The sequence below is a fragment of the Salmo salar genome, chromosome ssa22 (genome assembly GCF_905237065.1).
Source record: "Salmo salar chromosome ssa22, Ssal_v3.1, whole genome shotgun sequence".
NCBI lineage: Eukaryota > Metazoa > Chordata > Actinopteri > Salmoniformes > Salmonidae > Salmo > Salmo salar.
In genome coordinates this window covers 6779645-6806226 of record NC_059463.1, presented here as the reverse complement: position 1 = coordinate 6806226, position 26582 = coordinate 6779645, and the positions used below count along the sequence as shown (strand labels likewise).

General features: G+C 41.6%; 1 protein-coding gene across 2 annotated transcripts in view; it reads left to right on the top strand.

The window, feature by feature from the left end:
- LOC106582685 (copine-5) overlaps positions 1 to 26582 on the top strand; it is a 197002-nt gene that overhangs the window by 58811 nt on the left and 111609 nt on the right. The window contains exons 4-7 of one of the 2 annotated variants that reach the window (XM_014165981.2): positions 3683 to 3786; positions 5505 to 5544; positions 7489 to 7503; positions 7818 to 7894. In XM_014165981.2, the coding sequence (XP_014021456.1) occupies positions 3683 to 3786; positions 5505 to 5544; positions 7489 to 7503; positions 7818 to 7894 (236 nt within the window). The remainder of the gene's footprint in view (positions 1 to 3682; positions 3787 to 5504; positions 5545 to 7488; positions 7504 to 7817; positions 7895 to 26582) is intronic. The other variant, XM_014165982.2, reaches the window with a different exon arrangement.

Sequence of the window (26582 nt, the reverse complement as noted above, 5' to 3'; positions counted from 1 at the left end):
GGATAATGGTGTGGATGTGTGTCATGACCAGCCTTTCAAAGCACTTCATAGTTACAGATGCGAGTGCTACAGGGTAATAGTTATTTAGGCAGGCTCTTGGGAACAGGGACAATAGTTGTCAGCTTGAAACATATTGAGATTACAAACTGGGACAAGGAGAGATTGAAAATGTGTGTGAAGACACTTGCCAGCTGGTCTGTGCATGCTTTGAGAACACGCCATGTTATTCCGTCTGTGATTGTTAACCTGTTTAAACGTTTTGCTCACATTGGCTTGAAAACATTACGGAGGAAAACTCTCTTGGTAGATAAAAGGGTCTGCAGTTAACTATGAGGTATTCTTTATCAGGTGAACAAAAGCTTGAGGTTTCCTTCACACTTGAAGCGGCACACCATTTGTTATTCATGAAAAAACACACTCCTTTCGACTTCCCTGAAGACTCTGTACGATCCTGCCGCTGCTTGGAGAATCCACCGTCATCATCATCCAGCCACGTTTCAGTAAGATAATATTGCAGCTTTTCAAATCTCTCTGATAGGAGACTCTAGAACGAAGCTCATACACCCCCCCCCAATATTAATAAATCATAATATTCAGTATATATTTATACTGTTTTTAATGAACTAAGTCCGGCTTTAAACCTACTCTTGAAAGTTGCAATAGTAGAGTGTATCAAGGTGCAATTTCTAAATTGGGTAGTGCATCATCAGTTTTCCTCATCATGTCAGTCATTGCATACCTTATAGAGCTACTTATAACTTGTCAGAAATGTCCAGATCGACTAGCCCATGTCAGACAACGTTTTTTTTATTAAATTTTTTTTTGCCCATAGATACTGTATGCATTTTTTCTCACTCAAATATCACATGAATACACATTAGGCATGGCAAAATGTATAGAATTGTAAGAAAATGTGCTTTAAAACTGCAAACATTTCTTTGCCCCCCCCATGACAAAATGTGTAGAATTGCAGGAAAATAAACTTGAAACCTAGAAAATGATCTCGACCAACAAGAGTGGTGTGAACAGTTTGTGTCATAGACATGGCTCGGGATGTTCCCCAATACTGGAAGGGAGGCCCCGAGTGACACATTTTGGGAACCCCTGTCTTAACCTCAAGGGATTTTATCCTGCATGATTAAATAAAGGCTAAATGAGGTTAATCTCTGCATTTAGAGAGGATGTATTGATTGAAAATGTCACCAATAGTAATTACAAAGTAAACACACAGAATCCCAAATGGCAGATCAGTTGTTTACTCCGATAGGAATAGCAATGAAAAAAAAAAATTCCAATGAGGAGGCGTTGTTCACATTACACATTGTTATTTTTTAATGAGTCTGTTTGTCAGGAGATTAGAGCTTCATAATGTAAACTCACAGCTATGTATCTTGTAAAAAGGTAATTTATTTCCAAAATGAAAAACAATTTGCATCATCTGAACAGTTCAAATAACTTTGCTAATTTATCCAATTGAAGTTGTTGAGTTTTCAAAGTTCTTCCACTAAATGTCTCCAAATATGTATGCAACACTGACTCTTGGGACTCCCTTAAATAGTACAACTGAAGCCCTTTCTATTACATCTAGTCCTAACTTTTAGAACTGGCCCTGTTTAGAAAATGACTAGCTTTCTCTGGAGTGTGAGCCAGGCAAGCACTGTTGGGAAATGGCTGTTTTATTCATGCATTATCAGAGAGGCTACGTTTCTCTTCCTCTCTATTTCTGTCTTTCTCTTCTGTCTTTCTCTGTTGCTCTTTCTGTTTCCTCTCTCACACCTTCCCTTCTCCCTCCATCTCTCTCTCTCTCTCTCCATTTCTCTCCCTCCCCCTCCTCTTCTCTCTCACTTTCTGTTTCTCAGTCTGAATAATTCATGGATCAACACAAATAGCTGTGAACAAACTGCAGCCCACCTCTGGGCACAAGCCTCTAGAGTCTACCGCATTCAACTACTGTGTTTCTACACCGCACGACCATAATGCTGCTGTTTCACCATGCTGTACACTTGTTAAGGGCTTCAGATGTCGGCCCCGTTTTACTCAGAAACCAGACTGAAACAGTGATTTTTCAGGAGTTTACGAAACATTTATGGCATGTGTCCCAAATGGCACCCCATTCCCAATGTAGTGCACTACGTTTGACCAATGCACCATATAACCACCCCACTGCCTCTCTGTACTGTTTCACCATACATTACAGACGTTGGCCCATTTTACACGACCACTGCAGACGGCACTGCCTCCCTGTTAAGGGATGTAGACAGACGTTGCCCCAGTTTGACTCTGAAGCAACCATATTTCAGTAGTTTACTTACAGTCTCAATTCATGTGAGATCAATGGGTGTACTTCACCCCACTGTATCTCCTCATAGAGAGTTGCAATCAGAATCAGACCCCTTACTGGACTATATAGTCTTTGTTTCAGACATGTTTAAATGTACAGTCAGAGAATTCCATTACCATATTGGCTTACCGGGTCTCCATGATTGAAACCCGTATCTTACAGCAGATATATTTAGAGAAGGGGTTGTATCCCTATCGTATATTTAGGATTCCTCCATGGGCTTTACCAACAGTGTCATGTCACTCACACTGTCCTCTTTCGGAACTAGGCGGGGTGTGTGATTGGGTGAATTCCAAGCTTGCTGGCTTTTTTCCTGGATCTGCAGCCGTTCGTGTAGGAGTGAGAATCCCAGTAATTAACTGGGTTTAACCCCCGTCCATCTCCCCCCTCTCTTTCTCTTTATTTTTTATTCCCCCTCTGTCTTTTCTCATCTCCCCCTCTCTTAGTCTTTATTTTCTATTCCCCCTCTCTCTTTTCTCATCTCCCTTTCTCTCACTTTTCCTGGTCTCCGTTGCTAATTCTGCCTCTTTCTCTCCTCCATCTCTCATACTCTCTGTCTTTTCATGTATCTTGCCAACTCTGCCCCTCTGTATCTCTCTCTCTCTCCTCCCTCTCACCCTTCATCTCTCTACACTCTCGCCAAGCCCTCTCTCCTTCCCCCTCTTCGTCCCTCTTCTTCCCTCTTCCTATTCTTCTCTCCCTCCTCCCTCTCTTCCCCTCCCTCTCTTCCCCTCCCTCTCTTCCCCTCCTCTCCCCTCTCCTCTCCTCTCCTCTCCTCTCCTCTCCTCTCCTCTCCTCTCCTCTCCTCTCCTCTCCTCTCCTCTCCTCTCCTCTCCTCTCCTCTCCTCTCCTCTCCTCTCCTCTCCTCTCCTCTCCTCTCCTCTCCTCTCCTCTCCTCTCCTCTCCTCTCCTCTCCTCTCCTCTCCTCTCCTCTCCTCTCCTCTCCTCTCCTCCCTCCCCTCCCCTCTCCTCTCCTCTCCTCTTCTCTCTCTGGAGGGTGAGTTGAGGTGATGAGTGGGCGTTCTCTGCCTCAGTAATTAGAATGGGAGAAAAGAGACGAGACAGGATCAAGGAAACACACTCACACAACAGGAGTGTGTAATGCATTGGTATCACGGGGTGATATTGTCTCCTAATCATCCCTCTTCTGTCTCTCTCTCTGACAGGTGCGTATGTGTCGGAGAGAGAGAGAGATAGATTTAGAATAATAATGAAGAGATTGGAACTATAGATTGTGTATTTGGAGGATGTATAATGCTGAATAATGCTTTTTTCCCACATTTCTCCCATTTCCTTCCCCTCTCGCTCTCTCTCTCTCTCTCTCTCTCTCTCTCTCTCTAGTTTGGGAGAACAGAGGTGATTGACAACACTCTAAACCCAGACTTTGTCAGGAAGTACATCCTGGACTATTTCTTTGAGGAGAAGCAGAATCTACGCTTTGACTTGTGAGTGATTATTTCCTTTAAACACTGGTCCTGATGAGTCCCCACATGACAACCCTCCCTCTGTTCCCTTTCTTTCTCTTTCTCTATCACCGTCTCTGTATCTTTCTCTTTCCCCCTCTCTGTGTTTCCCATTCAATTCAATTCAAGAGGCTATGTTGGCATGGAAAGTGTAGGGACTTACATTGTCAAAGCAAACATGAAGACACATATACACGTTCCCGTTATACTGTAGTCACTATTCTGTTCCTTGTTGGCCTCACATTCAAATGGAGAGGGATCCTAGAGACTGTTTCCTCTCCTTTCAAATAGTGTTTAGTCCTGAATAGTAAACATCGGACAGACACTATGATTTAAAATGGTTGGCACACAGCTGTCTCATTCTCTCACACATAATGTATCCAGGAGGAGGTCGTGCAATAACAGGGCTAGGGTGCAATTTTGGATGGCTGGGCGATGATGGAATATGGCAAGCTAATATAATATTCACAGAACATTAGGAATCTTCTCTTTTGGAGTTTAACTGTGAACAGTTAGTTGAAGTGATCGATGACTTCTGTGATAAAATAGTCGGAGATAAAACACAGGTAGCTTTGGTTTCAATTCTCAGCCAGTCCCATCCAGAGAGATCAGAGGGGAATGGAGGAGTAAGGACTTCCATAGAGGTTAAATTCAACCCTGTCAGACGAATATGATTTCCCCAATTTGTATAGTGTAGAAGTACGCAGAGTCAGATATAATGAGAAGCTACCCCTTTTGCTCTGAGGTGATGACCCTGATTCATCTGAGTCACCCTGATTCATGATCTGTATCGCGTCACTGTGTGTGTGCATGAGTGCCCGCTATAGCATGTGCGGCTCTCGTCTAACTCTGTAGCTGTAGTGATATATTGTATCACGGTCTGTTTCATCTTCACAGAGCTCATAAAGTGCATGTCCTTCTCCTTGATGTCTCTATGTTCAAGGAGTTAGAGAAATGCATTTAAGTGTCCCTCCACAGTGATACAATGACACAAAATACAGCTAAAGAAAACAAGAAACACATTGCGGACCACTCAAATTCAGCTTTGAGACACACAAAAAAAAACAATCAGTCAAAGATGTTACAGGCCTCATCTATAATGCATTACGTCATCTATACGCATGTATGCATCAACAAAATACAGTGGATCAAAGGACAATTAGGCAGTTCTAAAGAAACGGAGGATAAGGTGGCAGGCTTTGGTGCAGGCCTTTACATTCATGTGCAGATGATCAGGTCCATAAACCACTAGCCTCCAATAGTGAGATATCTTCCCACTAATAATAAGGTGAAATGGATAACCAAGATGAAATACAACCCCCTTAGCATTTACTCACATACGCTGATAGATGTGAAAATATTAGATCAGGGTTTCCTAAACTCGGGTCCTCGGCACCCCAAGGCATGCACGTTTAGGTTTTTGCCGAGCGCTACACAAATAATCTACTCATCAGGAAGCTTTGATCATTTTGAATCAGCTTTGTAGTGTTAGGTTCAAAACTAAAACCTGCATGCCTTGGGGTCCCGAGGACCGAGTTTGAGAAACGCTGGGTTGTATGGATGTAAGTAATGAGCAATGGAGAAGCTTCATCTACCAGAGGCCTAGTTAGAGCTCCCTTTCTCTCTCTCTCCCCCTCTCGCACTCTCTTTCGCTCACACACACATGCACATGTAACCTGTGTTACCTATCTTTCCTCCAGATATGATGTGGACTCTAAAAGCCCAGACCTGTCCAAACACGTGAGTGACACACCCTCTCAGACCTACAGACACAGATGAACAGGTATTGGCCAATACTCCTGACAATAATCAACATAATTGACTTGAAACCATTGATTTTCAAAGTTATTATTGATCAATACAAGTTAACAGAATTTTCTGAACAAAATTATCAGAGCTAAAAGCATAGGACTCATCATGGACAACTGATGGAATGTTCAGAGAGATGAAACGTGAGAGTCCTGCACTCTGATTGGCCAAACTATCCTTATCTATGACTCTGGTCTGATCGTGAAGTTGCATGGTTTGATTAGTTGTGCCTGCTACATGTTGCATGCACCGTCAACAAACTACCTTCATGGATTTATGCAAACCTAGTGGTTAAAGCGTTGGGCCAATAACCGGAAGGTTGCTGAATCGAATCCCCGAGCTGACAAGGTAAAAATCTGTCGTTCTGCCCTGAGAAAGGCAGTTAACCCACTGTTCCCGGGGCGCCGAAGACGTGGATGTCGATTTAAGAGGGGTTGGGTTAAATACGGAAGGAAGATACATTTCAGTTGAATACATTGTTGGACAACTGACAAGGTATCCCCCTTTCCCCAAAGAACCATCCAGGTATCCAAATATACAGCATGAAAATGTTATGAACCATTTGTTTGTTCATACAATGTGGTTGTTACTACAAGTACATACAATGGCTCCGTGACCATACAGTAGGGCAAACCATGTTCAGTATGCCTGGATCCAGTGCATCCAGTGAAAAATAACAATTAGGCAATTATAAAGAAATGTCTCCATTGGAGGATAAGGCTTTGGTGCAGTGGTGTAAAGTACTTAAGTAAAAATACTTTCAAGTACTACTTAAGTAGGTTTTTGGGGTATCTGTACTTTACTTTACACTTTACATTTGTGACGACTTTTACTTTTGCGTCACTACATTCCTAAAGAAAATAATGTTATTTTTATTCCATACATTTTCCCTGACACCCAAAAGTACTTTTTGAATGTAATTTTGAAGGCTTAGCAGGACAGGAAAATGGTCCAATTCACGCACTTCTCAAGAAAACCACCCTGGTCATCCCTACTGCCTCTGATCTGACGGACTCACTAAACACAAATTCTTTGCTTGTAAATGATGTCTGAGTGTTGGAGTGTGCTCCTGGCTATCCTTTATTTATATATATATAGTTTATATATATATATATATATATATATATATATATATATATATATATATATAGTTTCCCATCTGGTTTGTTTAATATAAGGAATGTGAAGTGATTTATACATTTACTTTTGAGTATATTTTAGCAATTACATTTACTAATGATACTTAAGTATATTTTAAACCAAATACTTTTTGACTTTTACTCAAGTAGTATTTTGCTGGGTGACTTTCACTTTTACTTAAGTCATTTTCTGTTAAGGTATCTTTACTTTTACTCAAGTATGACAATTGGCTACTTTTTCCACCACTGCTTTGGTGCAGGATTTACATTCATATGCAGATGATTAGTAGTTGTACTACTGTTGTAGAATAATGTACCTTCTGTGTTCTCAACAAGACTAGAATTGATCATGAAATGCTTTAGTGCATTTGAATTGGATAAACAGGATGTATGAATCATCATGTCACTATTTGACTGCTAATAAGAGGATAACAATCTTCACATTCTGTTGCTTGGGAGACTGTTGGATCAAAACAGTCTAACAGATTATTTGAGGTATTTGCATACAAAGATAAGATTTGCATATCTCCAACTGCATGATTTTTATGAATTGTATTCCTCCCGGATGTTTTATTTACTAACAGCTCTTATATGACACCTAATCTGTATTCTCTCCTGCTACACTTCCTGGTTTGAGTGGTGCTAGGTGTTCTGGGTATTGTAGTGTTTGTGTGTACATGATGTGTTCTGTTGTTGTTGTTGACCCTGCTGCCTGCTCTCCCCTGCCCTCTGGAAGCCTTCTGATCTCAACGTACGTCTCTGCCTCTTTCCTTTTCTTTCAGTACTGTAGCTGTAGTATATTGTAGCTAGAGATACAGAAAACACACGCAACTGTAATGCATGTAACACACTCTAATAACCTCCGTATATAACCTCACTCCCTTCTCTCGCTATCACCTTGTCCAATCTTCTCCCCAACTCCCTTCATCCCTGTTTACTTCCCCTCTCCCCATGTTTCCCTTTTGTAACCCTATACCTCCTCCATCCTGTCTCTGTCTCTTCTTCCCTCCCTCTCTCTCCCTCCTCTTCCCCACTCTCTCTTCCTCCTTCTCCTCCCCCTCTCAGGACTTCTTGGGTCAAGCGTTCTGCACCCTGGGGGAGATCGTGGGGTCACCTGCCAGTCGACTGGAGAAACCACTGGGGTGAGTCTCTGATAATATCATACCTTTTTTTCAAACCACTGTTGTCCTAAATGAGACCATTATGGATGAAACGTTGGCCGCTGTCCACTGTCCTGTGGTGGTGAACGCCAGACCTCTGGGATATGGTTTCACCGCTGTCCATGGTGGTGAAATCGCTGATCCCCGCTATTTGCTTGTTGTTACCTTAAGCACCATTGGACCTTTTCATCTTGTTGTGGCAAAGTCACACACGCTTGTTTTCCACCAGTGTCAGAGTGGGATTGTTTTTCTGGACCCCTAATGTTGCTGAAGTACCTGCCTGAAAAGTACCTACCTGCCTGGACCCCCTGCTGGTACCCAAAACTGCTGGGTCCATTTCAAGTCTGTTGGTTGTCATTGTGTGGTAATGAGAATAGACAGGATGTTTAACTCCTGTAGAGGCTTGTTTTTTTTTAATTACATAAAAAGGGACAGAAAGACATACAAAGGAAAAAAGAATGAGAAAAGAAGATTACTTAAAATAAACAGAGGGAAGTAGAAGGAGAGAGAAAGAAACAAAAAATAAAATTGTACTCGTTCCGACAAATTATTGTCATTAGAGAAAGGGGGCGAGGCGCTGAACCAGAATTACAACAATTAGTAGTAATAGCGCCTTGGGATTCATTTAAGATACTCTTTGAAGAGGTAGGGTTTGAGACATTTTCAGAAGATGGGCAGGGACTCTGCTGTCCTGCTTCCACCTTAGGGGTGCCAAGACAGAGAAGAGCATTGACTGGGCTGAGCGGGAGCTGACCCCCCGAAGAGGTGGAACGGCCAAGAGATCAGATGTGGCAGAACAGAGTGCTCGGGTTGGGGTGTGGTTTGAGCATAGCCTGACGGTAGGGAGGGGCAGTTCCTTTTGCTGCTCCGTAGGCAAACACCATGGTCTTGTAGTGGATGTGAGCTTCAACTGGAAGCCAGTGGAGTTTGCTGAGGAGTGGGGTGATTTGGGAAGGTTGAACATCAGGTGGGCTGTAGCATTCTGGATAAGTTGCAGGGGTTTGATGGCACAAGCAGGGGCCCAGCCAACAGAGTTGAAGTACTGTAGTCCAGATGGGAGATGACAAATGAATGGATTAGGACCTGTGCTGGTTCCTGTTTGAGGAAGGGTAGTACTCTAAGGATATTGTAGAGCATGAACGTGCAGGAGATAGTCACTGCTTCGATGTTTGCAGAGAATTACAAGGTGCTGACCAGGATCATGCCAAGGTTCTTTACACCTACAAGGGGGACACGGAGTTTTCAACCATCAGGGAGAGGTCTTGGAGCGGGCAGGCCTCCTCCGGAAGGGCGAGCTGCTCTGTCTTGTCGATGTTGAACTTAAGGAGGTGGGCCGATATCCAAGCTGAGATGTCTCCATGTCACCTGGTAGGAGCGACCTCCCAGGTAGGATGCAATCCAAGAGTGTGCAGAGCCTGAGACGCCCAGCCCTGAGAGGGTGGAGAGGAGGATCTAATGGATGAGAACAGAGTAGAGTGTCAGCTTTGGCAGAGTGGAGAGCCTCCAGGACTCAGAGGAGAGCGGTCTCAGTTGAGTGAGCTGTCTTGAAGCCTGACTGGTTAGTGTCAAGAAGATCATTCTGAGAGAGATAACGGGAGAGTTAGCAATGGATAGTACGCTCAAGTGTAGTGGGAAGAAAGAAAGAAGATACTGGTCTGTAGTATTTGACGTCAAAGGGGTCGAGTCTTCATTTCTTGAGGAGGGGAGCGACTTTGGCCGTCTTGAAGTCAGAGGGGATGAAGCCAGTGGTTAGGGATGAGTTGATGAGGAATGGGAGAAGGTCTCCAGAGATGGTCTGGAGAAGGGGATGGGGTCGAGCGGGCAGGTTGTTGGGCGACTGGATATCACAAGTTGCCAGATTGCATATGGAGAGAGAGGGGCAAAAGAAGTGTCTTCTTTTCAAAGTGGTTGACAAAGTTGCCCATGGAGAGGGAGGAGGGAGGGGGAGGAGGTTGAGGATTAAGGAGGGAGGATTAGAGGCAGAAGCTTGAAATTTAAAGTGATAGAAAGTTCTCCGTAAGTTTAGTTTTCCTCCATGACCTCTCAGCTGCCCGAAGCCCTATTCTGTAAGCTCGGAGTGAGTCACTAAGCCACAGAGCAGGAGGGGAGGGCTGAACCAGCCAGGAGGAAAGGGGACAGTGAGAGTCATAGGATGTGGAAAGGGAGGAGAGTAGGGTCATAGAGGAAGAATCAGGAGACAGAAGGAAGAGATGATATGATAGGATAGAAGAGGAGAGAGTAGTAGGAGAGAGAGAGCAAAGATTGCGATGGTGCATGACCATCTGGGTAGCGGCTGAGTGGGTAGGGTTGGAGGAGAGAGGGAGAGAAAAATAAACAAAGTATTGATCAAAGACACGAAGGGGGGGTTGTAGTGAGATTAGTAGGCAAACAGCCTCTAGTAAAGATGAGGTTAAGTGCGTTGCCTGCCCTGTGAGTGGGAGGGGACTGGGAAAGAGTGAGGTCAAAAGAGGAAAGGATAGGAAAGGAGAGGAAAGAATTGAATCGAAGTCAGGCATTAGGAGGTTTATGTCACCCAGTACGATGAGTTGTAAGCCATCTTCGGGAAATTAGCTTATCAAGGTGTCAAGCTTATTGAGGAACGCTCCATCCGCTGGGCGATAGATGGCATCAATGTAAAGTTTGAGTGGACAAGTGACAGTGACAACATGGAATTCAAATGAGGAAGTGAGACAGGTGAGAGAGGGGGAAAAGATAAAATCTCCACAGGAGAAATGAGTAGCCCTGTGCCACCACCGCGATGACCAGATGCTCTCTGACTAATCAGATGACGACAGAACAGCAGGAGTAGCAGTGTTCTCTGGGGTAATCCGTTATGCACTGTAGAGACTTAAGGGCAACATAGGCTGAGATGAACCAGTTATGTTTATGTAGATCTGTCCACAAGAGATTAGGTTGGGGCCTATATGACAGAACTGAAAGAGGGGATAAGAAGGTGACAGGGGTGGAAGTGGGGACGAGTGGGAGTGCATGAAGAGTGTGATTTTAGAGGGCAAGTTGAGGAGATGGGGAGAAGAATGTGTGACGAGAGTCAAAGTGGCAATCGTGGGAGTTTGTTTGCTTACTTCATGATTAAAGTACAACACTACATTTCCCCCCCTACTGCAAGTATACAGGCTGCTTTATTAAAACAGACATTGCATGTCTAATAAGAATCTGAAGGAGGCTTTGAAATTAAACCTCTAAAAGTCCAAGCCATTGGCTTAAGCTAATGTACAGTATGGAATTGTTTTAAGATGGTCATACCATGGATCATTTAGCTATTTGATTTTGAATTTTAGGACCCCTTTAGGTATAAAAATATATATTGAATTTGGCCTCTACTACTATACCCATAGAAACACATTGAATAATACATTCATAAATGGCAAAAAAAGACAGTAAAAAAAAATAAATCATAAGGAATCAGGTTTTGAAAGCTCAGGAAATATATTACATTTTTTTGGACACATATTTAACCCCTTATTTTTTTTGGGCACAAAACTACCTCCATACTTGTGAAACAAAGTTGAAGGGGTTTCTATGGGCACTGCATTTACAGTTGCTAATGGTAGAGCACATATATAAGTTGCTGGTCATAAAATATGGTGTCTCTAGCACCATCGATCTCTGGGTAATTAGGAAAAAAACTAAGTGTTACTTTCGTCCCAGTTGACCCCTACCCACACATCAAATTGATTTCAACAGTACTTGATCGAGTCCACTAGCTTGCTGCACTGTTGTAAAATGTCACTATTGCATATGATTTGTATATTAACATTTTGGAGAACACTTATGGATTTGTTAGACACATACATCTATTTATTTTCACTGTAAACTGATTTGCATTTCTGTGGTGAAGTAGGGCTAACTAATGAGAAATGGTAATCCAGGAGAAATGGAAATACAGCCTACTTTGTGATATCAAATGCCTTCTTACACTTAAGATGGGGATGCAACCAAGCTCACATGAAACCATTCATGAAGACAGATGATCTGAACTACGTAGGCCCCTACCTGCTGAGTATAAAAAAAATTATGATTCTTATAGATACCCCAAAAATGATTGAATGGGTTTGTCATTCACACAGTACTGATGAAAAATATGGGTATACGAGGACATTTAGTGGTCACCAGGTTTTTCGTCTTCTGTTACTAGCTATCGTTCACATTTTAGTTATTTAGTAGACGTTCTTATCCAGAGCACCTTACAGGACCAATTATTGTTAAGTGCCTTGCTCAAGGGCACATCGACAGATTTTTACCCCTTCAGCCCTCACATTAGCCACTTTCCCTTCGGGGAATCCCTGTCGAAACCAGATGCAGTTTGATTGCCATCTTAAGTGGAGGTCCAATTCACTAACATTGCCCCCTTGGCCCTCGATTTAGCACGAGGGAGCGAGAAAATAACTTTCATCACTTGTGGGGTTGATATGACCCACAATTCAATGCAAACTGTGGTCACGTGTCATACTCCTGTGGCCACGAAGTGTCAAATTTAAGCAACACGGCTGCATTTTCAGCATGTCAGACAAAATTATGATGCTAGCTTGCAAAACACATGTATAGATAACATTGATTTTAGCGTTAGCAAATTGGCTAGGTCTCTTAGTGAGAAGCCTATAAAACATATTTAGCTTCATAAATATATTTTTAGGAATTCTGAAATTACCGTTACCCAGCTATTGGTAACTAGCTAGGAGAATTACAGGAGTGCTAGCTAGCTACGTTAGCTTGCTAGGTACATTAATAGCTTTAGTTTGGTTGTTTTTAAGCTTAACTCTCCGATCATCACTCTCCCTTGCTTGGGAAAGGGACATTTAAGAATCACTCTGATGTGACGTTGTAAAACGTCATTCAAGGGCTGAGGGTTGTCTACGCTGAGTTTGGACTGCAGCCCTAGTTGCCTCGGGGATTAGAACCAGCGACCTTTCAGTTACTGGCCCAACGTTGTTAACCACTAGGCTACATACATGTGTATCCAAGCTTGATGGGTGACTCCTCTTTCCTATGCAAAAAAACACAACTATAGATTTTATGCACTAGCATGTAATGCAATGAGATATATTTGACGCAGGTATTTACTTTGTAACATGTGTTGTCATGGACTAGAACCAAATATAATTGTATGAGATATGTGTCTGTGCCTCTTTTGTACCCCTCTGCTAGCTAGCTAGATGGGTCACTCCAGTCAGTTGTCACTAGTTACCACAGCCACAAAGTCCTAATTATGTATAAACTCTGCTTATTTCTAAAATGTATCTTCTTAAAATCAGATTTTATACCTAACCCTAACCTTAACTCTAACCGCAATGCTAACGTTATGCCTAACCTTAATTTAAGACCAAAAGGAAATTTTAGTTTTAATGATTTTTTACGATATAGAGGGCTTGCAGTTGACGTAGAATGCCTCCTGGCGGCCATTTTGGAAGGCCACCGCATCAATTGTTCCGACAACAGCAGCTGAGTGGCTACCCCAAACTGCATGATAACAGTGCCTGAAGCTAGTTGGTTCATCACCACGGTCATTTTCTGTAGAGTATTTGGCTGCTCTAACCAGGCAGGTAAGACAACGGGGAAAAAAGGTTTACAGATTCCCCGCAATCATGAAACACTATTGGTGACACCAATGAGATAAAACTCAAGAACTGTCAGAAAAGTAAAGAAACCTTTTTGCCCATCAAAACCTGAACCCAGACAGTTGTCAATACATGGTTTGCTATGATAATTTCATCACTGGTAAATCAAGTCTGATTGATTTTGAGTTTAGGTTCGCTATTATACTAACCAAGTGTTAACGTCAACACTAAGTTAGCCAAAATTAGCTAGCTCAATAGCTTGTTGTCTAGCTATTAGCATGTGTCGCTTGAGTTTCATGTTTTGGGGAAGCAAATTTTTTTTAATTACCTTTTATAACAAAGGATTGCATGCCTCTAACATTGCATTTGCAGACTAATGTAAGCCTACTATTCCCAATGTGATGAGTAGATTGGATAGTGATAATTTTGGCTATTAATAAGCGTGTAGTGGCATACGTTTATAGGCTATATCAGAGACGTTTCTTTCCCTTGCATGGGAAAAATGTTGCCTTTGATAAACATTTCATGCAATTCTACTAACTTACACTTTATATGGCTGGAGAAGCGACATCGTCAGAATATTTTTTAATATGATGGTAGTCTAGGCCTACTCTACTGACATTGACAACAGATCATTAAAAATGACCTTGTCTTGAACGCAACCATGTAGTCTAGGCCGAAAAGGGGTCCTGGCTAAAAGGGATCCAACTTTTGTCAAATGCACATAAAAAGTTATATTTAACCTAATTCTCCTAACCTGCTACGTAAATTCTCCTAATCTGCTATGAAATGTCAAATAATACGTTAATTTGACAAAAGCTGGATGCCTTCCCACTTCTACTTTGTCATTTTACAGATATGAAAGGACACATCCCAGTTATTCGAGATGGTTGTCGTATGCAGTGCTTTGGACAATCTGAATGACACTGTTGTGCCATTCAACTAGAGAGCACCTTCACCTTGACCTCTTGACAAAAGTGCCCCCTTAAAGTGTATGAATATATATAATGTAATTTTGAAAGTGTAAAAGACTATTGTTGATATTGTAAACATACTGTACTTTAATAATAGGCTATGTTGTTGCATGGGTGAAATGAAAAGGTCATCTCTGCTTTGCCTAGCCCCATTGAAAAAAAAGTATTTCTTATAGCCCAACTATTGTCTTTCTTTTACAATTTAAACACATTCAGCATAGACAATGTAATTGTTGTGGTAGTCTTAGGCAAATCATCTTCATTATCACAATGGCACCTCCAAGTACCACACAGACCTTCTGGTAGAAAAGTATCTGGCATTGAACTTGGTAGTAGAGGTGGTATGTTTTAAGATAAAGATCCCATCATCCCCTGCTCCCAGACATCTCCCCGCCTAGATTACAAGGGTTGGATTTGCAATAAACAATTTCAAGTCAGCACAAGGCATGTGCAAAACATAGTATAACGATTAGCCTCATACATTGTCTACTGGTATCATTTTTAAATATGAGAACATATAGCTGAAAAGTGTAAACAATGTGTGCGTTAAGCTATTCTCTACTTCAGATGCACAATGTCAAGGGGTGCGTTGCAAATGCCCATAAGGCTAATGCCATCATACTGTAGGCCAGTGGTTCCCAACTCCGCTCCCCGAGTACTCCCAACAGTACAGTTACATTTTAGTCAACGCTCTTATCCAGAGCAACTTACAGTAGTGAATGCCTACATTTCACTAAAGTTTCATTTCGTACTGGCCCCCCGTGGGAAACAAACCCACAACCCTGGCGTTGCAAACACCATGCTCTACCAACTGAGCTACAGGGAAGGCTGTTCTATTGTCGACCCGGACAAATACACCTGATTCAACTTGTCAACTAATCATCAGGCCCTCAATGAGTTGAATCAGGTATGTTTGTGCTTTTGGAGGTACGCAAGGACTGGTGTTAGGGAACAACTGCTATAGGCCTATGGCTGCACTGGTGTTGCATGCCATTATCAGTTAGAAAATGGGTTCACATGGATGATATCCTGAAAGAATTGCTTATGACGGAACAAAAAGGTCATGTTCATTTGAGAATATAACACAGAAACACAGACATATTAGAGACAGATTCCCTTCCCCTCTATTGCAGGATTGTGATCTGTGATTAATCAACATCGACACCAGTTCGTCTTGAATGATAGTTAAGTTAACAATTAAAACAATTTTAAACACTTAACTTCAAAGAATCAACACTATTTCATATAATGTCAAAGTGTACACGTAAGCTAACTCGTATGTCAAGGTTAGACATTTTAGTAACAAGTAGGCTATTACTACTAAAGCATAATTTCAGGTGAACAAAAGAAAAGTCAAAACCAGAGATAGCCAACCTCGCTCCACTGATCACTGATCTACTGGATGAGCAGACTTCTGTTCCAGCCCAGCAATAGTACACTTGATTATCAACTAATTAGGTTTGATACATTGAATCAGATGTGTTAGTGCTGGACTGGAACAGAAGTGTGCACATCCATCAGGGTTGGCCTTCTCCAGTTATAACAGGTTTTTACATTCTGTGTGACTTTTAAAATGTATTTTTGCTCACAAAATCTGCCAATAAAGGTACACATATAATCCATGGAATACAAGGATGTCTCCTTATTCTCTTGGAACATTCATTTGGACCTCTTCATCTGCAGACAGGGTTTCACGGCTCTATCTGTCTACAAAAAATAGACAGCCCTGAATATTATGTTGCCATATATCTCTGTCCTCATTTTTTCTCACTGCGGACCGGAACTGGAGAATATTTCCATAATGTCCTCCCTAAAAGCTCTATCCAGGGTAGCCTACTCACCCTTCTCTGACAGCTGGAACTGCTAGCTAATCCTTTCACCCTATTCCATGGTTTTTAGCTAGCTAACTACCTAGCTACAAATGCATGTAGTTACAACATTAAATACATAAAGATAGCTAGCTGACTAGGTAATATGAAGTTAGCAAGCTGGTGATATTTAATTCACTTAGCTAGGTAGCAAACATTACTTTAGCAGCTCATTTGAGTTAGCCTACACACTAAGTTTCTTTAGCAAGCTAGCTAATAATAGCTTGTTTTTGATCATTTTCTAAATATATTTATTTACTTGAATATACGTTCTTCCACTGCCTCAGTTTTCTGCGTCCTTATAAAAAATAAGTAATGGCCAATCTTCCCGAAGTTTCCGATGGTTGCAGAACACAGCCTGCCATGGGGACTTTTGGAGGCATCCAACAGACTTAGAATATGTGGACAACTACAAATACCTAGGTGTCTGGTTAGACTGTAAACTTTCCTTCCAGACTCACAACAAACATCTCCAATCCAAAGTTAAATCTAGAATTGGCTTCCTATTTCGCAACAAAGCATCCTTCACTCATGCTGCCAAACATACCCTCGTAAAACTGACCATCCTACCGATCCTCGACTTCGGCGATGTCGTTTACAAAATAGCCTCAATAAACTGGATGCAGTCTATCACAGTGCCATCCGTTTTGTCACCAAAGCCCCATATACTACCCACCACTGCGACCTGTACGCTCTCGTTGGCTGGCCCTCGCTTCATACTCGTCGCCAAATCCACTGGCTCCAGGTCATCTACAAGACCCTGCTAGGTAAAGTCCCCCCTTATCTCAGCTCACTGGTCACCATAGCAGCACCCACCTGTAGCACGTGCTCCAGCAGGTATATCTCTTTGGTCACCCCCAAAGCCAATTCCTCCTTTGGCCGTCTCTCCTTCCAGTTCTCTGCTGCCAATGACTGGAACGAACTACAAAAATCTCTGAAACTGGAAACACTTATCTCCCTCACTAGCTTTAAGCACCAGCTGTCAGAGCAGCCCACAGATCACTGCACCTGTACATAGCCCATCCATAATTTAGCCTAAACAACTACCTCTTCCCCTACTGTATTTATTTATTTTGCTCCTTTGCACCCCATTATTTCTATTTCTACTTTGCACTTTCTTCCACTACATATCTACCATTCCAGTGTTTTACTTGCTATATTGTATTTACTTTGCCACCATGGCCTTTTTTTGCCTTTACCTCCCTTATCTCACCTCATTTGCTCACATTGTATATAGACTTATTTTTCTACTGTATTATTGACTGTATGTTTGTTTTACTCCATATGTAACTCTGTGTTGTTGTATGTGTCGAACTGCTTTGATTTATCTTGGCCAGGTTGCAATTGTAAATGAGAACTTGTTCTCAACTTGCCTACCTGGTTAAATAAAGGTGAAATAAAAAAAAAAAAAATACTGATTCTGGTCTTCCAACATGGCGCCTGGTGTGGTTGTTAGGTGATTTGTGACGCATCTGCAGGCCCTCTATAGCCATAGCCAATTTTGACTTTGTGGCTGTGGTAACTAGTGACAACCAGTCCAGTCCCAGAGAGGCAGTCTGTTCTGCTTGCCTTCTTGCCTTTGATACGTGCCATCATGCATTTGTTCATGCACACTGGTAACTGTCATAGCTATCTTGCTAGCTCATTTAGCTAGCTCATAAACCAGTATTTTCTTAGCTGTTTCTGCACGATGGCACTTATTAATGCCTTGAATCGCACAGGGACCTCGTCACCACTGGTAATCTAGCTAGCCATTAGCCAGCAGGGTTGCATCGGTTTCCATTGGATTAGAGTTTGCTAGGCTGGCTAACTAGGTAGGTAGCTAATCCAAGTTGATTATCACGTAGGAGCCTATGCTGACCAGTGTTGCTAGCATGGTAACGTTAGCTAGATAGATTACATTTACATTTACATTTAAGTCATTTAGCAGACGCTCTTATCCAGAGCGACTTACAAAATGGTGCATTCACCTTATGATATCCAGTGGAACAACCACTTTACAATAGTGCATCTAAATCTTTTAAGGGGGGGGGTTAGAAGGATTACTTTATCCTATCCTAGGTATTCCTTAAAGAGGTGGGGTTTCAGGTGTCTCCGGAAGGTGGTGATTGACTCCGCTGTCCTGGCGTCGTGAGGGAGCTTGTTCCACCATTGGGGTGCCAGAGCAGCGAACAGTTTTGACTGGGCTGAGCGGGAACTGTGCTTCCTCAGAGGTAGGGGGGCCAGCAGGCCAGTGGTGGATGAACGCAGTGCCCTTGTTTGGGTGTAGGGCCTGATCAGAGCCTGAAGGTATGGAGGTGCCGTTCCCTTCACAGCTCCGTAGGCAATCACCATGGTCTTGTAGCGGATGCGAGCTTCAACTGGAAGCCAGTGGAGAGAGCGGAGGAGCGGGGTGACGTGAGAGAACTTGGGAACAGTTGTGCTTTTTGTGAACGTTTATCGTGAGTAATTTAGTAAATTGTTAGCAAATTCCCCGGAAGTTTGCGGGGGGTATGCTAGTTCTGAACGTCACATGCTAATGTAAAAAGCTGTTTTTTTATATAAATATGAACTTGATTGAACAAAACATGCATGTATTGTATAACATAATGTCCTAGGTGTGTCATCTGATGAAGATCATCAAAGGTTAGTGCTGCATTTAGCTGTCTTCTGGGTTTTTGTGACATTATATGCTAGCTTGAAAAATGGGTGTCTGATTATTTCTGGCTTGGTACTCTGCTGACATAATCTAATGTTTTGCTTTCGCTGTCAAGCCTTTTTGAAATCGGACAGTGTGGTTAGATAAAGGAGAGTCTTATCTTTAAAATGCTGTGAAATAGTCATATGTTTGAAAAATTGAAGTTTTTGTATTTTTGAGGAATTTGTAATTCGCGCCACGCCTATCATTGGATATTGGAGCAGGTGTTCCGCTAGCGGAACGTCTAGATGTAAGAGGAACAGAGGGAAGGCTTTTTGAGAACAGAAGAATAAGAAGGGTGGAAGGCAGTATATTAGCGAAGCCATTTGACAGACAGATGTGTGAGATGGTTTTCCTGCTCAAGCAAATTTGTGAGAAGGAGTAAACAAAACAGTTCTGCTGGGAGGGAAGTTTTTGCCTTGATTTATTTCTGTTCCACATCTGTCGTCAAGACCCTCTCCTTGTGTCATTGTCTGGAGAGAGGAGAGTCCCACACTTGTCTGGAGAGAGGACAGAGACTCACTGGTAATTAATACGGAGTAGTAATAAATGCATGATGAGATTCAGCTGCCCCAAGAAATCAGGAGACTTGATTCATTTAAATGTGTTATATCTTAAATACATTGTATTCTTTAGTTATTAGTGACATGCCCACTGCACACCTGGGCACCATTGACCCAGCTACAGCTTCAATTGAGTTGTATTCAGTCAAAGCCTATATGTGGAAGTTTACAGGAATATAATATTTGCCTTGTGTTGTGAGGAAGTACAATACCTTCAGAAAGTATTCAAACCCCTTAACTATTTCCACATTTTGTTGTTACAGCCTGCGTTTAAAAATGATTAAATTGAGACGGTGTGCTTAACAAGTCACATAATGAGTTGCATGGACTCACTCTGTATGCAATAATAGTGTTTGACATGATTTTTGAATGACTAAGTTATCTCTTTACCCCACACATGCAATTATCTGTAAGGTCCCTCAGTCAAACAGTGAATTTCAAACACTGATTCAACCACAAAGACCAGGGAGGTTTTCCAATGCCTCACAAAGGAAGGGCACATATTGGTAGATGGGTAAAAAAATAAAAATAATATGCAGACATTGAACATCCCTTTGAGCACGTTGAAGTTATTAATTACATTTTGGATGGTGTATCAATACACCCAGTCACTTGAAAGATACAGGCATCCTCCCTAACTTAGTTGCCGGAGAGGAAATAATCCACTGAGGGATATTACCATGATGCCAATGTTGACTTTACAACAGTTACAGAGTTTATTGGCTGTGATAGGAGAAAACTGAGTATGGATCAACAACATTGTAGTGATATCACAACACTAACCAAGTTGACAGAGTGAAATGAACGAAGCTTGTACAGAATACATTTTTTCCAAAACCTGCATCCTGTCTGCAACACTGCATAAAGTAATACAGCAACAAAATGTGGCAAAGCAATTAACATTTTGTCCTGAATACAAAGTGTTACGTTTGGGGCAAATCCAATACAACACATTACTGAGTACCACTCTCCATATCTTCAAGCAAAGTGGTGTCTGCATCATGTTATGGGTGTGCTTGTAACATTTAAGGACTGGGGAGTTTTTCAGGATAAATGAGAAACAGAATGGAGCTAAGCACAGGCAAAATCCTAGAGGAAAACCTGGTTTCGTCTGCTTTCCACCAGACACTGGGACATTTTAGCAGGACAATAAACTAAAACACAAGGCCAACTCAAAACTGGGGTTGCTTACCAAGAAGACGGTGAATGTTCCTTGAGTGGCCGAGTTACAGTTTTGAGTTAAATCTACTTGAAAATCTATGGCAAGACCTGAAAATGGTTGTCTAGCAATGATCGACGACAATTTGACAGCGCTTGAATAATGTTGAATAGAATAATGGGCAAATGTTGCACAATCCAGGTATGGAAAGTCTCACAGCTGTAATCACTGCCAAAGGTGCTTCTACAAAGTATTGACTCAGTGGTGTGAATACTTATGTAAATGAAATATTTCTGTATTTCATATTTATTTTATTCTTTTTATTCTAAAAACATGGTTTCACTTTGTCATTATGGGGTATTGTGTATAGATGGGTGAGAAAAAAATAACAATTTAAACCATTTTAAATTTAGGCTGTAACACAACACAATGTGGAATAAGTCAAAGGGTATGAATACTTTCCGAAGGCACTGTATGTTATGGCTGATATCCAGGGATTCAGAACCATAGCCTGGTCAAAAGTAGTGCACTATGTAGGGAATAGGGTGCCATTTGGGACACACACATATAGTTAGGCGGCAGCGTGGCCTAGTTGTTAGAGTGTTGGACTAGTAACCGAAAGGTTGCAAGTTTGAATCCCTGAGCTGACAAGGTACAAATCTGTCATTCTGCCCCTTAACAAGGCAGTTAACTCACTGTTCCTAGGCTGTCATTGAAAATAAGAATTTGTTCTTAACTGACTTGCCTAGTTTAAAAAACAATAGGTCAAACAGATAGATCCAGGCTAGGTGGCCAGTCCTGGAGGGGGTGGTGGAGTGGACACAGTTTGGAACCTATTCAGTCAAACACCTGTTGTTGGGATTGTTGGAAGTCAAAAATTAAAGAATTATATAATTAATACACAGTTGAAGTTTGGGGGGGGGTTTGTTTTGTATCTAAACCTTTTGTTGTTGCTCATGAGATTTGGACTGATTGCCACATCTCCTCTCTACATATAGGATCATCTAGTTTTCCATTGTCATGGTAGAAGCCAGGCTAGAGATTCCAAATGTGCACTGAAACAAGACTGACGTTTTCACCGTATCTCCAGTTCCACCTGGCTTTGGTGTTTGATTGAATAGTGTCTTTATTTTCCTCCACAACGACTCCGGTGTTCTTTTCTCTGGTAAAGAATATTTACTCTGATGTTGGGTTGTTGGTTATTGGTGGGCCTCAAGCACAGGTGTAATTTGGTTGTGTAGTTGCTAGGTCATTTGAATTAGATTGCCTATGCCTTGCAGGGGAGGCAAGGAACTGGTGGAGAGCCACACAAGTGGTTTCTGGATGTCTCGAGCACACACAGGCACACACACTCTCACACTCCATCAAGAGGAAAGGAAAGGCGCTGCAAGTGATCAAATTACCTCATTAAGAAGTGGTGCTTGAGATTAGCCCATTTAGCAAGCAGGTACTTGTGTGTGTGTTCTCAAACAGCATGAAAATACATGTTTTTGGAAGTGAGGAATGAGCTGTGTGTGCACTTAGCCGATATCATTTCTTACCTTTGTTTAACTAGGCAAGTCAGTTAAGAACAAATTCTTATTTTCAATGACAGCCTAGTGGGTTAACCGCCTTGATCAGGAGCAGAATGACAGATTTTTACCCTGTCAGCTCGGGGATTTGATTTTGCAACCTTTCGGTTATTAGTCCAACGCTATAACCACTAGGCTACCTGCCGCCCCAGCTTAAAGCCATCTGCCAGCTGTTACTACAATGTAGCATGAATTGTATATTAGCATGACCTGAAGGGTTCAGAAACAATCCAGGTGCGGCTTGTTTTAGTATGGTAATGTGGTCCTAACAAAATGGGTTGATTTAAGAGCAGTGTTTGTGGATTCAGATTGCATTGCAGTTCACTGAGCACAGTAGGCGTTGTGGAATGTTGTGGCATTGTTGTTGTTATCATAACACAATGGCTTACAAAGCATTATGGCCTAAGCCTCATAGGAATTAGTTTGTATTATGTATGGAGAGGAGGAGAAGGCAGAGAGGAGAGGGAGAGGAAAGGGAGAGGAGGGATACCAGGGCGAGGGTGGAGAGGAGAACGAGATATAGGATAGAGAATGAGAAGAAAGGAGAGGAGAGCGGTACCAAGGCAAGAGATGGTGGAGAGGAGACCAAGAGATAGGGTGGAGGGGGAGGAAAGGGTGAGGAGGAGAATAGTTGGGGTGCGTAACAATGGGTTAGAGTGAGCGTGGCCTTTTACAGGTTATGTGTTCTATCAGTAGGGATTAGTGTAGCAGAATGAAAGGAATGTTCTCGGGAACGTTAATAGAACTGTATAACTAGAACAGAGAATGGAGACATCCTGCTGGTCTCACAATGACAGGCGCACAGAGTCAAAGTGGTGAAAGTTCGGTCGGTGAACTATACTCACGTGATGATAAAATATGTGTTAGCTCCTCGGACTAATACCTTCGGCTTTAGCTCAGCAGTCTAAGACAGTCTTTTCACCTACTGTACAGTATCATTGTATATCGCATGCCTACACCGTATATTATGTTAAGTTTTACAGCGAATCCCACTCAGTCAATCAATCAAATGTATTTATAAAGCCCTTTTTACATCAGCCGATGTCACAAAGTGCTATACAGAAACCCAGCCTAAAACCCCAAACGGCAAGCAATGCAGATGTAGAAGCATGGTGGCTAGGAAAAACTCCCTAGAAAGGCCGGAACCTAGGAATAAACCTAGAGAGGAACCAGGCTATGAGGGGTGGCCAGTCCTCTTCTGGCTGTGCCGGGTGGAGATTATAACAGAACATGGCCAAGATGTTCACCCAGTCACTACAAAGATACAGGCGTCCTTCCTAACTCAGTTGCCGGAGAGGAAGGAAACTGCTCTGGGATTTCACCATGAGGCCAATGTTGACTTTATAACAGTTAAGGAGTTTAATGGCTGTGATAGGAGAAAACTGAGGATGGATCAACAACGTAGTTACTCCACAATACTAACCTAATTTACAGAGTGAGAAGAAGGAAGCCCATACAGAATCAAATTCAAAAACATGCATCCTATTTGCAACAAGGCACTAAAGTAATAGTGCAAGAAAATTGGCAAAGCAATCAACTATTTTTTCTGAATACAAAGGGTTATGTTTGGGGAAAATCCAATACAACACATTACTGAGTACCACTCTCAATATTTTCAAGCATAGTGGTGTCTGCATCATGTTATGGGTATCCTTGTAACCTTTCAGCAGGATAATAACCTAAAACACAAAGCCAAATGTTCATTGGAGTTGCTTACCAAGAAGATAAGAGAACGTTCCTGAGTGGCCAAGTCACAGTTTAACTTAAATCTGCTTGAAAATGGTTGTCTGGCAATAATCAACAACCAATTGGAGCTTGAAAGGTAAAGGGGGATACCTAATCAGTTGTACAACTGAATGCATTGAACTGAAATGTGTCTTCAGAATTTTGAAAAGAATAATGGACAAATGTTGTACAATCCAGGTTCGCAAATCTCTTAAGAGACTTACCCAGAAAAACTCACAGCTGTAATCGCTGCCAAAGGTTATTCTAACATGTATATTCTAACATGTATTGACTCAGGGGTGTGAATACTTATGTAAATGAGATATTTCTGTATTTCATTTTCAATAAATTAGCAAAAATGTCAAAAAACATGTTTTCACATCCACGTTATGGGATATTGTGTGTAGATGGGTGAGAAAAAAATAGGCTGTAACACAACAAAATGTGGAATAAGTCAAGGGGTATGAATACTTTCTGAAGAGAACGACTGTAGATTCTTCTAACAACAATTGTATTACAAGATTTGAAAAAATGGAACAAACAACATCACTCATAGTTTAGTTGAAAAGCCTGACGAACAGAGTTGGCTCTCTCCTTTTATAGAAAGTACATACTCTTATCTATGTGATAGTTAGCAGATGTAGAGACACAGGGCCGGGGAACAGAGTTGTGAAAAGAAATTTAGCTCATCAGTGCAAAGCAAGATAGCTGGTATCGGCACCATTCTTTGTTCCTCCCTGCAATTCCCACATAGATAAATTCCTGCCGATTGTTAACACAGGAGGTCACATACTGCATTCGTACCAAAATGGCTCATAAATCTGTACGTTCAGATTTATGACTAAATCACACGAGAGTTTTGTATCAGGAAAAAATACTAGCATATAACAATGGACAATTCTTTAAGTAAAAAACAGCATAGTATGCCTAATTAAACAGCATAGTATGTCATTAATTACTTTCCTCCACAACATGTAGCCAGGTCAAACATCCTGGCCTACCGTTCTCAATGCTCCCATATAGGGAAATAGAGCCTGCGAGAAGAGCCCTATGGCTTCAGGCTATTCGGTGTGGGAAAGTGGGAAATGTGGGGGTGCGGTGTCCAAGTAGGCTACACGTAGCTATATGTGTGGGAAACATTTAATCACAGGTAAGACATTTCACTTGTTTAGAACAGTCTGTTTGTAGCTGTGTAGTCTGTTTGTTTGTTTGTGTTGTTGGTCTTGGCTAGTTTAAGTTTAATGTAGTTACCTTGCACTCACTCAAATGGCTGCTAGCATCATCATGAAAAAGGGCAATATTACATTATTCTAAGTAGTGAGAACACTAGGGAGCAGCAATGTTGAAAAGTAATCTTTAGACATGTTGTACTTTTCTTAAATGTAGTTTTGTAATTGACTAAAACAAGTAGACAACAAGAAAATTGCGTTTGACAAAGGTCAATATTTTGCAGTGAACCAATGTGGTAACCTAGGTAACCACAGGTTGTTTTCCCCACAGGCGGACAGGGTCCCGACATTCTATACCGACTGGAGGCGAGAATTTCAAACTGAAAATGACTTAGCTTTTCCTACTAAATATAGTAGAAAGTTTACATGGCCACTTTAATATTTTTAGCGTCAGTTTAGACCCAAAACAGACACTTACATTTGCTGTACACCACTGTTAGCTAACATTAGCGAATGGTCATGGCTAACAAAAAACATGGAATATGTTAGTTAACGTTAGCCAGTGTTTGCAAACTATTTCCCTTGCTGAACGCACCCTGGGTATATGGCTTGGTTCTTCAATATCACATCAGCATTTGTTCAGCATGTGTTCCGTGTTCAATTTGTAAGTCGCTCTGGATAAGAGCGTCTGCTAAATGACTTAAATGTAAATGTAAATGTTCCGAGCTTGTTTTTTGATTTAGCTAATGCTAAGTTAGCTTTCAGTTATTTTCTTGTTTTCTTTAAGGTACTTGGTATTTCAGAGGTCTTACCTTCTGTGCTTCTGCCTCTGAGGTTTATGGATTTATGACAACTATTGTTTTTCTTATTCTGTAAAAAAAATAATCTAATTCTAAATTTTTAAGATCTTTTTCAGAGGCAAATTTTGCTTGCTGCCAGTTGCCAAGTTGCCGAGCAACTGAGGTTTATCAGGAGTGTGATAAGATAGTGTAAAATAATGAATTTGAAGAATTTATCTGCACTTTATATTTGTTTGCTAGCTAGTCAAACAGTTTTATCGGAATGGCAATATGCTAACATTCCATAAAAAAACAAACATTTTCACTGTATCTTCGGTTCCACCTGGTTTTTGTGTTTGATTGAATAGCATCTTTATTATTTTCCCCCACAACAACTCCGGTGTTCTGTCTCTAACTCTTACTATGTGAGAAATAATTACTATGATGGTTGTTAAGGGGCCGCAAGCTAGAATTAGTTTGTTTAGTTGCTAGGTAATTTGAATTAGGCTGTGTGTGCCTTGCAGGGGAGGCAAGGAACAGGCGGAGAGCCACACAAATGCTCTGTGGATGTCTCAAGCACACACAGGTACACACACACACACACACACA